At 41.7% G+C, this 13,410-nt stretch overlaps 1 protein-coding gene across 3 annotated transcripts in view; it reads right to left on the reverse strand.

Moving 5' to 3' along the window:
• Nucleotides 1-13,410, reverse strand: part of acsbg2 (acyl-CoA synthetase bubblegum family member 2) — a 51,526-nt gene that overhangs the window by 18,993 nt on the left and 19,123 nt on the right. For all 3 annotated transcript variants that reach the window (XM_067968229.1, XM_067968231.1, XM_067968230.1), the window contains exons 5-9: nucleotides 12,947-13,035; nucleotides 8,721-8,841; nucleotides 7,782-7,862; nucleotides 5,327-5,476; nucleotides 1,967-2,143 (exon numbers count right to left, since the gene is read on the reverse strand). In XM_067968229.1, the coding sequence (XP_067824330.1) occupies nucleotides 1,967-2,143; nucleotides 5,327-5,476; nucleotides 7,782-7,862; nucleotides 8,721-8,841; nucleotides 12,947-13,035 (618 nt within the window). The remainder of the gene's footprint in view (nucleotides 1-1,966; nucleotides 2,144-5,326; nucleotides 5,477-7,781; nucleotides 7,863-8,720; nucleotides 8,842-12,946; nucleotides 13,036-13,410) is intronic.

The following is a 13,410-nucleotide window of genomic DNA, read 5'->3' on the forward strand; positions in this document are numbered from 1 at the left end:
CTATTCTACAAATCTTGCCATAAAACCCAGTTTTCCCATTAGCTTTCTTTATGGTCTTATCCACTTGAGGAGCTGCTTTTAACATCTTGTGAACCAGAACCTTCCCCAAATCACCAAGTTTTCCCCCCATTTGCAGTATAATTATTACTGTATTTGTTAAAAAAAAATTTACCCCCCTCACATTTGCTGATTAAATATCCTACAGGAATCTCTACAGGAGATTTGCTCATACGGTAAAAACACAAATTCCAAACAGATATAGGAAGGAGATTTTCCTCCCACTTTAAGCTGCTCTTTCATGGTTTATGATATATTGGTTAGGTGGTAACCCCGAAACTTACATACAGGTCACACTGAGCAAAAACTAGTCATTTATTCACCTCTGGTACTATATTTTGCAACTCCATTCATATATATTATGAAATTTATATCTTGTATGCCTACCAAAGTACCGCAGACAGATGAACAATGAGACAAGCTCTATAGCACTTATTTCCCCAAAACGAAAGCTTCAGGTTTCAGCCCCATAGTTGTCCATGACCCGACCCCATCTCCAACCTCTCCAAAGTCACTGAGCATTCTGTTGACTCCCAAATTTACGTCCATCTTTCTCGCAACTCCATGTTTGAGTTTCCAATTATTGTCCCTGCCACAACACTGAAATGACCAAAATAAATCACAAATGATATCCTTCATGACTGTGATGCATCATCCCTCCTCATTCTTCTCAACCTCTCTGTAGCCTTTGACATGGTCGACCACGCCATCCTCCTCCAATGCCTCTCCTCTGTTGTCCAGCTGAGTGGGACCGCCCTCGCCTTGTCCCACTCTTACTTATCCAATCATAGCCAGAGAATCTCTTCAATGGCTTCTCTTCCCACTCCGTGACCTCTGGAGTTCCCCAAGGATCTAACCTGGGCTCACTCCTATTTCTCACCTTCGTGCTGCCCCTCGGCAACATCATCCGAAGACATGATGTCAGGTTCCATACGTACGCTGATGACACCCAGCTCTACCTCACCACCCTTGACCCTTCCACTGCCTGTGTTGTCAGACTCCTTATCTGACATCCAGTCCTGGACGAGCCGTAATTTCCTCCAATTAAACAATGGTAAGACGGAAGCTGTTGTCTTTGGACCACCTACTTCCACCTCCGTAACATCGCCCGTCTCTTCCACTACCTCAGCCTATCTGCTGCCAAAACCTTAACCATGCTTGTGTTACCTCCAGCTAGTATCTCGATTATTCCAATGTGTTCCTGGCAAGCCTCCCATCTTCCATAAACTAGAGCTTATTCAAAACTTTGTTGCCTATATTCTACCCGCACCAAGTCCAACTCACCCATCACCCCTGTGCTCGACCTACATTGCCTCCCAATCCACCATTCTCATCCTTGTGTTCAAATCCCTCCATGGCCTCGCCCCTCCCTAACTCTAACCTACAACCCATAAGGACTCTGGCCTCTTACGCATCCCCCACTTCCTTTGCCCCACCATTGGTGGCCGTGCCTTCAGTCGTGTAGGCCCCAAGCACTGGAATTCCCTCCCTCCTCCTTTAAGATCCTCCTTAAAACCTAACTCTTTATTCAAGCTTTTAGTCACCCCTCCTAATACACCCCTTCTTTGGATTAGTGTCAATTTTTGTCTAATTACACTCCTGTGAAGTATCTTCAAATGTTTTCCTACATTAATGGCACTATATAAATGCAAGTTGTTGTTGTTGGCATGCTTGTTTAAATTAAGGAAGCTGCATTAGTTCTCAACCTGGATCACAGAAAATCCAATCTCAAAAGAAAACCATTTGTATTCTTTCTCCTGTTAGAAATTAATGGAGCTGCATTGCTTCCAATCGAGAAGTCAACCAATGCATATCAACCTATCCTCTTAGTAGTACACAGCCTACAAAGACGGGCAAATGCAAAACACTGAATTAAAATAAACACATTTTGTGTTGTATTTTTTGTTACCTTCAGTGCATCAGGTTGTGCAAAATAAGTGGTTCCTCCAAACTTTATGGACAGCCAGATATCGATCATTTGTGCAGCAATATGACTAAGTGGTAGGTAACTGATAATAGATTCCTGGCTCTCAGTAGCTGGTCGAAGTCTCACCACTTTTCCTGCTACGTAAGCTGTCCATGTTAACTGTAATTAAAAAGAAAAACTGTAACAGTCTCATAACCAGAAATATCTTACCGCACTAAATGTAATACATGGCTTTTATTTTTTCTCCCCAACAAGGTGTGCGTGATACTGGCAAGGCCGCCTTTATTGACCATCCCTACTTGTCCCAAGGTGGTGTTGATGGACCTTCTTTTTGAACGGCTGCAGTCCTGTTAGTGACGGCATCCCCGTGGTGGGAAGTAATAATTAACCAGTACTTTAAACAAGACTTCTACCCTGCTTTAAAAACTAAATATGGATTTTCCCTTAGTATTTGCAGTTGCAAATTTGCAGGATCTGCTGAACCTGCAGTGAAGGTAGTTCTTCTCTGATACTGCCACGTAAAAGTACCTCAGCCTGTAGAGATGAGTACTTGGGGAACGGTGTGTACAGGCAGTGACTTCTGGGGTATATTGCTACCGGTAATTACTATAATGTACACTTACAAATGTCAGAAAAATCATTTAGCTCATTCTCCAAAGTTAGCAACTTTGTTTTGTATAGTGTGTAAAATAAAATTCTTGAAAAGTGTATGCTTTTTATTTTTGCACTTAGCCAAGGAGCTAAATGCTCTAATGATTCACATTTTAATATAACTCTTAGACCAAATAATACAACACGCACTTCAACTTAAGCATCTTGGAATGTTTTCCTACGTTAAAGGCACTATATAAATGCAAGTTGTTGTTGTTGGCATGCCTGTTTTAAATTAAGGAAGCTGCATTAGTTCTCAACCTGGATCACAGAAAATCCAATCTCACAAAAAAGAAAACCATTTGTATTCTTTCTCTTGTTAGAAATTCATAGAGCTGCATTGCTTCCAATCGAGAAGTCAACCAATGCATATCAACCTATCCTCTTAGTGGTACGCAGCCTACAAAGACGGGCAAATGCAAAACACTGAATTAAAATATACACATTTCAACAATACTCATGTAGAACAATAGGACCATACTAATGGGTGACTTTAAATTATCTGAAGATAGACTGGGGTAAAAATAATCCAAGTGGCAAAGAGGGGAGGAGACTGCATTCTAGATCAGTGTGTTTTTAGCCAAAGGAGAGACTGTGCTGGATCTAATTCCAGGAAATTAAGTGGGGCAAGTAGGCAATGCACAAGTAGGGAACATCTAAGAAACAGTGACCATAACACGATTTGATGATTTTTAAAAAAAAATGATGGCAGGACAATTTGAGAAGGCTGTTAAAAAAGTAAATGGGAGCCTGGGCTTTATTAATAGAGGCATAGAGTACAAAAGCAAGGAAATTATGCTAAACCTTTATAAAACACTGGTTAGGCCTCAGCTGGAGTATTGTATTCAATTCTGGGCACCACACTTTAGGATGGATGTCAAGGCCTTAGAGAGGGTGCAGAAGAGATTTACTAGAATGGTACCAGGGATGAGGGACTTCAGTTACTTGGAGAGACTGGGGTTGTTCTCCTTAAAACAGAGAAGGTAAAGGGGAAATTTGATAGAGGTTTTCAAAAGCATGAACAGTTTTGACAGAGTAAATAAGGAGAAACTGTTTCCAGTGGTAGAAGGATCGGTAAGCAGAGGATACAGATTTAAGGTGATCGGCAAAAGAGCCAGAGGCAACGAGAGGAAACATTTTTTTTAAAAAACGCAGCGAGTTGTAATGATCTGGAATGCACTGCCTGAACGGGTGATGGAAACAGATTCAATAGTAACTTTCAAAAGGAAATTGAATAAATACTTGAAGGAAAAAAAATTACAGGGCTGTGGAGAAAGAGCAGGGGAAAGAGACTAAATGGATAGCTCGTTCAAAGTGCCGGCACAGGCATGATGGGCTGAATGGCCCCCTCCTGTGCTGTACCTACTATAAACCACTATAAAAAAGGAACAATCATATAGCAGGTACAGAAGAAATTCAGTATGAGGATACCAGAGATGGCAGGCTTTAGTTATCAGAGAGACTAGAGCTCTTCATTAGAGCTGAGAAGGTTAAAAGCAGGTCTGATAGAATTGCTGGAAATTAGGAAGGGTTTTGATAAAACAAATAGGGAAAAAACTACTTTCACTGGTTCATGAATCAGTAACTAGAGGGCAAAAATTTAAGATCATTAACTAAGGATCAAGGAGAGAGAGGTTAGGAGAATTTTTTTTTTAAAAAAACAAAAAGGGGTGATTGTTAACTGCTGGCCACCCATTTTTCACCTTGGGGGGGGGGGGGGGGGGGAGGAGGGAAGGAAAGAGGAGGGGGAAAAAAAAAAGGTGGAACCTCAGCGACCCCATTGATGCCCAAGGCCCGTGTGATGCAATTTCCAGGCGGGCCTGTAAATGGGCAAGCGGCCCTCCAGTGGATAAATATGAAAATCACGGTCCTGCGCCAGTTGTAGGATCACATTTGCAATTTTCAGGTACAAGGATGGAGTGTATGCCACTTTGAGGGGTCTAACCCGCAATCCTTAAAGAGACCGCTGATGGCTGCTTAAGGAAAAGCCCAAAAATTTCTTAGGGAGAATAAAGAAATTGATCCTTGAATAGGTCACTGTGGGCTGTTCAAATATAGGCAGGTTAAACTTTTTAGATGTTTTTTGGAGAGGCATGAATTTTGACCCAGCAACCATGAAGGAACAGGAATCATATGTCCAAGTCGGGATGGTGTGTAACTTGGAGGTGATGGCGTTCCCTGCTCTGGTATAAGTAATGCCCTGGTATAAGTAATGCAGTACTGGCATGACAGCATCTACTTAGGAGTCCTGAATCAGTACGGCATTAAAATTTTTAAAAATTCAAATGTCACAGCAAAAATGTGACAGCTATATTTAATGTATGGTGAATATGAAAAATTAAGATGAAAAAGCTATAAATAAAAATCGATAATTAAAAAGGAGTTGAAAACAAATAACAAAACCTTATTGTGTTCATATGATTACAACTCCAGTTAGCACACAACTAAATCGAAAGGTTTTGAGTAGTCAAGCTTCTTTTTCTCTCTCCAAGATGTAGAAACTGATAACTCACTCAGCCAAATAGAAGATGAATGGCAGGCAACCCTGAATTCAAACATGTGATCTTATAGGCCCAAGTCAAGGACTTAAATGATTTTTAAAAAACTGGATATTATTTTTATTTTAAAAATGCTGTGAAATAAAATAAGTAGCATGAATAAGATGAATTGTGTTAATAGGGTAACTCTTACATTATCATGGCTCAACATGACTCCCTTTGGCTTTCCAGTAGTCCCCGAAGTATAGATGAGTGTACAACATTGATTCGGTTTCTGGGAGGCAATGATCTCATCAAGTTGTGAATCTGGCACATTCTTCCCAAGTTGCATGAACTCTGCCCACTTTTTGAGAGACAAGGAAGTACATATCAGAAATATTTCCAGAGTTGAATACAATTATGAGACTACACAGAATATTCTACCTCAAAATCTGCCTCCTATTCCACACCTTCCTACCTTGTGGGCGAATCTCATGTAGCAAAGTCTCAAAAGCTTTGCTGAAATCTAAATTTCTATTTCAACAAAGTCCATCATTTCCTCAGATCTACAGTGGATTTGTTAGGCAAATGTCCTCCGTCGTAAATCGATGCAGACTCCCTCTTACCATACCGATCTTAAGTGTTTCATTATCCCCTCTCTCAGAATGCCTTCCAATATTTTACCCACAGTGGTCATAGGCTCAGTGTGATTTCCTAGGCCATTCTTATGTTCCTTTGTAAAGATTGGGGTTATATTAGCTACTTTCCAATCCTCAGGCACTATTCCCTTAAAGATAGTGGCAAGAATGTGACCAATTTCATAGCGATTCCTTTAAGCAGCCTTGTATGAATCCATTTAGGCTTGGTACCTTGGCATATTTCAACTTCCTCAGCCCATCAGTAACCACTTTATCTGAAATTTCTATTTCCAATTTGTTCTATTCCCCCTCCCCCAAAGAAATTCAACTTCCACCGCTGGGATTACTGCCCATGACCGAATAGAATTAATTTAGTATATTTGCTATCCCATAATACTTGATATCATGTTACCTTTAGAACTTTTCAATGGCCTGTTTCCTTTTCCATCTGTCTGTTGTGAACATATTTACTGAAATTTTTTATTTTCTCCCCCCAATATTCCCTGCTATCCTAACCTCATTTTCTATTTTAGCTCCTCTGAACGTTTTTTTTTAAAACCTTCTTTATTTTGGTTTTGTATTTGTCTTGGTTGACTATGCTATACAATGATTTATATTATAGAAACAATCTTTTTTTAAATCCTTAGTCCCTGCATTACTTCCACTTTTGTCCACAGTGGTCTTTCCCTTCTGTTACCCATCATCCTTCATAGTATCAATCTGTTCTGTACTCTGCGTGTGACATTCTAATACATAATCCATATTCTTCCCCTCAGACAGCGCTGTTCAGTACAGTTTTATCTCATTCCTGATCCCTCAAGTTCTGCCTTTCTAAAGTTGAATATTTCTATTGTACTCATTCTCTTTTTCATCGTAAGACAAACCTTAAAACTCCACCATATTGTGGTCACTGTTGCCAACCTGATCTGACTCTCACCTGGTATCAGGTCCAATGTCACTCTACTTTTGTTACAGGTAACAATCTAATATTGTGTCCAAGTTTTCAATCCTATTGCCTCCCTGCTGCTTACATCTAGTTTTACCCCCACCCTTCTTAGCCTGCAGCTATATTAACATTATCCTTATTGATTCTTAGCCTGCAGCTATATTAACATTATCCTTATTGATATGTACAATCCTACCCAACTGTATAAACTGCCTTTCTGAATGTTTAATAATCTTGCATGTACAACAATTCATTTGGGAACACAAACTCTAGATGACTAAAAATTAAAAAGGCTGAGGTTTGGGATTTAACGTGATAAAAAGTGACCATATATAGGAAAACTCCCTCTGTCCAGCGTAAAAAAAAACTGAAAAAGAATATGTGTCCCACACATAAAATGCTCCATGAGTCACGTTGGCGCCTCAGAGGAGATTTGATTTCAATGGAAACCTTCTCATCAGTGCTGTGCACAGACCAGAAGTGGAAACAGCACTGGACAGTCCAGAATAGGAGAGCCGCACCAGACCCAGGCCAGGAGCAGGTGAGCGCACTCACCGTATGACCTAAAATTCTAGTCATATACATTAGAAGAGAACCACAGAAATTACAGAACAGGAAGAGACTTTTAATCCCTTGTTGTGCCATTGCCAACTCTTCAACTGAAGCCATCTAATCTAATCTGGTTTCCCTGTATCCTTTTATATTCTTCCTCTTCAAATACCTATTCAATTCCATTTTAAATTATGTTGTAGTCTTTACGTCAATATGGGGGAAAATTGTTTATAATTTCCCCTTTGTTCTTCTAGTAACAATCCTCACTCTCCATCCCCTGCACATTTTAACTACCAATGTGCTGTTGCCATTTACCTTTAAAAGGGAATATTTTGCTGTTTAGCAGCTAGTTATAAATACTAAATAGATTTTATTACCCAACATTGTTGAAAAAAAATGATACTTAAATGTTTTTGCTTCATCAGGCCCGCAATGCAATAAGAACAAATTGCTTTGGTCAATTAGAATTCTACATTGCCAAAGGTTTATCCAAATCCAAAAAGTTTCTTAGTCTGGCTCTTAGTTATACCTACAGTGTAAAGATTTGGTCTCTTCTCCTTCAGTTCATCCTTGTACTGTACAATTGCTTTTAGGTGCGGAAGCTGATCCTGAATCTGAAAACAAAGAGTTATGTAATACACACACACACACACAGACACAAATATAAACACATGCACAGATTGTGAAAGTGATGATATTCTATCAAGATATTAAAGCCTAGAAATTACTGTGTGTAATATTAGAATACAAATGCTTCAAATGTCAATGAATGCATTAATAACTAAGATTATGGAAGGTTTTGACAAGGTAACTAGTAATCATTCTCACGGTCAGCAAGATGGTAATGAGAGGGCACAAATGCAAGATAATTATATAAAAGGACTGAAGGGAAGATTAGAAAAAAAAAACCTTTACACAGAGGGTGGTTAGAACGTGGAATATTCTGTTACAAACTTGTTGAAGCAGCGCCAAAAAATACTTTTAAAAGGGAACAGATAGATGCTTGAAAATGAGGAAAAATAATGGCATGGACATGACAGCCTGAATGCCCTGTTTCGGTGTTATAACGTTCTATGAATGTAGGAAAACTCCATGAGCATAGAGCAAGAATAGAAAATAAAGACACCAGCTAAACATAATGAAGGAGTAACACAGTGGGAACACAAGAAACATTAGAGAGGGTATCCAAGAATGGTATAACCCAAATCTTAGAACTCAAAACTTTCAAAGAACACAATGCATTGACCACAATAATGTATGTAATATATCACTACCACCACCACATATAAGAAATCATATACATCATTCTGTTGCTACATACAGCTCTGAAAAGAGAAGTCCATGCACTTCACTATAGTCCTTCATCTACTTATGTATGAAGCCATTGCTAACAAATACAAAATTTAATTTTTAATGTTAAAAAAAAACTTGACTCTGGATCCCTTGAATGATTTGAAAAATTGCCAACAAACCTGCAAGATCTTCTGTAGTTGCTTGTTGTTCTCTACAACCATGATATTAGCTTCACTATCACTTACTACATAGTGACAGGCTTCAGGTGAGTTTGTAGTATAGATTCCCACAGCTAATCCACTATATGAAAAATAAACAATAATTGTAAAAGTGTATGGCTCTAAAAATCCGCAGCCATTCCAGCGGATTCCTGCCATAGGTCTGGCAAGAGTTCGCGGAACAGCCACGGCAACGTTTACAGAATGGTCTGGTGGGGGCGGAGCTTCCACCTGCCACTACGAGGTCATCAACATAAGGGGGAGCAGGGCCAGGGACGAGGACCAACTAATTAGGGAGCTCCAGGCGCATAGGCCTTCAGTTGGGACCTGGTGTACAAATGGAGCAGATATGTCTGGTCTCGCCTCGGGTGAGAGTGCTGTTGTAAAATCTTGGCTCTAAATTGATGAGTCACTTTATTTGCAGAAAGAGGTGGTCTGGATTAAAATGTATGTTTAATTGATAAATTAGTGTACAGACTGTACTGTACTTAATGTTTATTGAGTGCGTGTGTGCATTATAAATACACACCTTGATGTTTAATTTGCTGTTCCTATAGTGACCTGGCGGAGGATGCATCTGAACAACAGGATCTGTCTGGATCCGTAAGTCCCATAACTCTCATTAGTTGCACAACTGGGTGCTGCAATAGGCAGGGGCGACTTGCATCTCTATTTATGTTGTTGCAAACACCAGAAAGAGAGATTACGTGTATCTATGCAAAGCCTACCGTTTTCCTTTTAAATTTGCACATGACCACTCAAAAGTTTTTGATATTCTCTTCACCACAATAAACAGTTTAGTTTGAGTTTTCTATCTAATTTCATGTAAAAAGTGTGTAACTATAAGAGGAACCAACCATATTAATCCAGAAAAGGGAAAACAAGGTTTTTAGGATGATAATAATAAACAGTAATTAAAAAACATGAATGAGATGGATGCAGTATTTGTAACAATTAAATATGACTAAAACCAAGATTAACATTTTCAATTGCGAGATGAATATTTTTAATTGCTTGACAGCTCTACTATGCAGTGACAGGCTGGAACGAGTGTACGTGTTAACTACAAGGGAGGACAGGATTGGGCTCAAAGTCTGCCAACATTCACTATCAGAGGTCACACATGAAGTATGGGCAATAAAAACAGAAAATACTGGAAATACTCAGCAGGTCAGGCAGCATCTGTGGAGAGAGAAACAGAGTTTACGTTTCAGGTCGATGAACTTTTGTCAGAACTGGAAGAAGTTTAACAGCTTTTAAGCAAGTACAGAGCCAGGGAAAAGGGGGCAAGAACAAAAGGGAAGATCTGTGATTGGGTGGAAGGCAGGAGTGATTAAATGACAAAAGAAATGATGGTGCAACGCAAGGAGGTAATGGGACAAGTAAAGAAACAAAAAGACGAGTCTAGATGGCACCTGCTGTTCGAAACAATGAGGGCAGTAGTTACGATCTGAAGTTATTGAAAACAATGTTGAGTCCGGAAGGTTGCAAAGTGCCTAATTGATAGATGAGGTGCTGTTCCTCGAGTTTCAATAGAACAGCGTAAGAGGCCAAGGACAGAGAAGTCAGAATGGGAGTGGGACGAAGAATTAAAATAGCAAGCGATCGGAAGCTCAGGGTCATGCTTGCAGACTGAACGGTGGTGTTCAGCAAAGTGATCACCCAATCTGCATTGCGGTCTCCCCATTGTAGAGGAGACTGCATCATGAGCAGCGAATACCGTATTACTAAATTGAAAGAAGTACAAGTAAATCGCTGTTTCACCTGGAAGGAGTGTTTGGGGTCCTGGACAGTGGGAAGGGAGCAGGTGAAAGGACAGGTGTTGCATCTCCAGTGCTTGCACAGAAAGGTTCTTTGGGAAGGGCAGCAGGTGTTGGGAGTGAAGGAAGAGTAGACCAGGGTGTCGCGGAGGGAACAGTCCCTTTGGAATGCTGAAAGGGGAGGGGAGGGAGAAGATGTGTTTGGTGGTGGCATCGCGCTGGAGATAGCAGAGGATGGGGTGGAAGGTAAGGACAAGGGGGACCCTTTCGTGGTTCTGGGAGGGAGGGGAAGGGGTGAGGGCAGAAGTGCGGGAAGTGGGACGGACACGGTCAAGGGCCCTATCACAGTGGAAGGGAATCCTCAGTTGAGTAAAAAGGAAGACCTATTGGAAGCACTGGAAGGTGGCATTGTTGGAACAGATGCAACAGAGATGGAGAAACTTGGAGAATGGAATAGAGTCCTTACAGGAAGCGGGGTGAAAGGAAGCATAATCAAGGTAGCTGTGGGAGTCGGTGGGCTTATAGAAGATATTGGTCGACAGCCGATCTCCAGAAATGGAGATAGAGAAGTTGAGGAAGGGAAGAGTCGGAGATGGACCATGTGAAGGCGAGGGAAGGGGTGGAAATTGTCAGCAAAGTTGATGAATTTTCCAGTTCGGGGCGAGAGCAGGAAACGGCACTGATACAGTCATCAATGTACCGGAAAAAGGTGAGGGAGGGGACCCGAGTAGGACTGGAAGAAAATGTTCCACGTATCCCACAAAAAGACCGGCGTAGCTGCGACCCATACAGGTCCCCAGCGACACCTTTTATTTGTAGGAAGTGAGGAGTCAAAAAAGAAGTTGTTCAATTCAAGAACAAGTCTGGCCATGCGGAGGAGGGTAGTGGTGGATGGGGTCTAGTTGGACCTCAGTTCAAAGAAGAAGCGGAGGGCCCACAGGCAGTCGTGGTGGGGGATGAAGGTGTAGAGGGACTGGACACCCATGGTGAAAAGTAGACGGTTAGGGACGGGAAACTGGAAACTGCTAAAATGGCGGAGGGCATCAGAAATGTCGCGGATGTAGATTGGAAGAGAAAATAGAATAGAGATAGGAAAAAATAGGTTTCATGGGGCAAGAACAGGCTGAAACAATGGATCTACCAGGGTAGTAGCGAGCTGTGTGGGGTTGGGGGACTATGAGGTTCGAGGCCGTTGGTGGGGGGGGGGGGGGGGGGTGATCTCCAGAGGAAATGAGGTCAGTGATGGTCTGCGAAAAAATGACTTGATGTTCGGCGGTGGGGTGATGGTCAGGGGTGGGGGAGTGTTCAGCCTCCGCAAGGTGGAGGTTTGTGTGCCATACAACAGCAGCGCCGCCCTTGTCAGCAGGTTTAATGGCAATGTTAGGGCTGGACCTAAGAGAACGGATTGCTGCAAGTTCAGAACGAGGTAGATTAGAGTGAGTGAGGGGAGTAGAGAAATTGAGACGGCCAACGTCATGCAGGAAATTCCCAATGAAAAGATCAAGAGAGGGTAAGAGGCCAGAGGGACAGGAGCGACGAGAATTCTGAAGACAGGAAAAAGGGTCCCCTGTGCAAGTGGGGGGGACTCCCGGCCAAAGGAGTGGGTGTGGAGGCGACGGAAGAAAAGCTTAGCATCGTGTTGAGCTCGAAATTCATTGAGATGGGGATGTAAAGAAATGAAGCTGAGGCTTTTGCTGAGGACTGATCATTCAGGGGTCAAAGAAAGGAAGGCCAGAGGGGATAGCGAAAACACGACAAAGGGTGAGATTGAAAGGAGGGATTGGGGGGGGGGGGGGGGGGGTCAGAGGAACGTGATGGGGAAGAAGGGTCAGGAGGGACGTTGGTATCTAAGAGTTGTTGAAGCTCGCAGTCCTTGACACCGGAATGGAAAAAAAACGTTTTTTGTTAAGATGCCGGATGAGGCGAAGGACGAAATGGAACTGTGACCAGGTCAACTCTGAAATGAAGTGAGAGTGGGTGGTGCTAGAGAAAGGCCGAGAGTGTGCATGATGTGGCGGCGCGTGGATCTCAGGAAATGGCAAGAGCAGTGGTTCGAGAAGCGCTGAATACCATGGAGATATCCGTAATCATGGGTGGTTCCAAAACATGAAGGGTGGAATTTAAGTTGGAATCCACGTGGAATAAGTCAGAGCCGGAGGCAGTTGCTGAGGAACTGTTAAACTGTTACTTCTTCCAGTTCCAACGAAAGGTCATCGACCTGAAACATTAACTCTGTTTCTCTCACCACAGATGCTGCCTGACCTGCTGAGTATTTCCAGCAATTTCTGTTTTTATTTTGGATTTGGTGCCTTTGGTACGAAAGGGGAGCAAATTGGAAAAATGCTCCATTTTCCACATTAACTATATCATACTCATGAAATACTGCAATTTCTACCAATACAATCTAATCAATAATTTGAGTCTTACCCTGCCAGGATTGCTCCGATATCTGCAATGAACCACTCTGGAGAATTGAAGCCAAGGATTCCAACACCATGGAAACGCTCGAGTCCAAGCTGCAAGTAAAAATGTTAAAGACAGTCTTTACAATGACATCCAGACATTATGGCAAATGAAGCAGCTATCAAATGAACAATTACAGCCCATAAAACACACAAATCATATCTTTCCTGAAGCATTTTGTTAATAATTTGCACAATGATAAGTTATTTTTATTTTAAAGCAGTTACGCTACCTAACACATCATTTATTAATTGGAGCAGGTTTGTGTCTCTGTTACATACCAGCAACAGGTGTAAATAGGTGGTATCGGAGTGCTGAATTGGGCAGAAATTAGCTTTTGGTTTGGGGTGGCTAGTGGAAACTCCTGCCTGAAGCAGGCGAGAGCTTCATTTGTAAATTAAAATGGGAACAGGGAGGTCCTACACACT

This window comes from Heptranchias perlo, chromosome 29, assembly GCF_035084215.1.
Source record: "Heptranchias perlo isolate sHepPer1 chromosome 29, sHepPer1.hap1, whole genome shotgun sequence".
In the NCBI taxonomy this organism is placed as follows: domain Eukaryota; kingdom Metazoa; phylum Chordata; class Chondrichthyes; order Hexanchiformes; family Hexanchidae; genus Heptranchias; species Heptranchias perlo.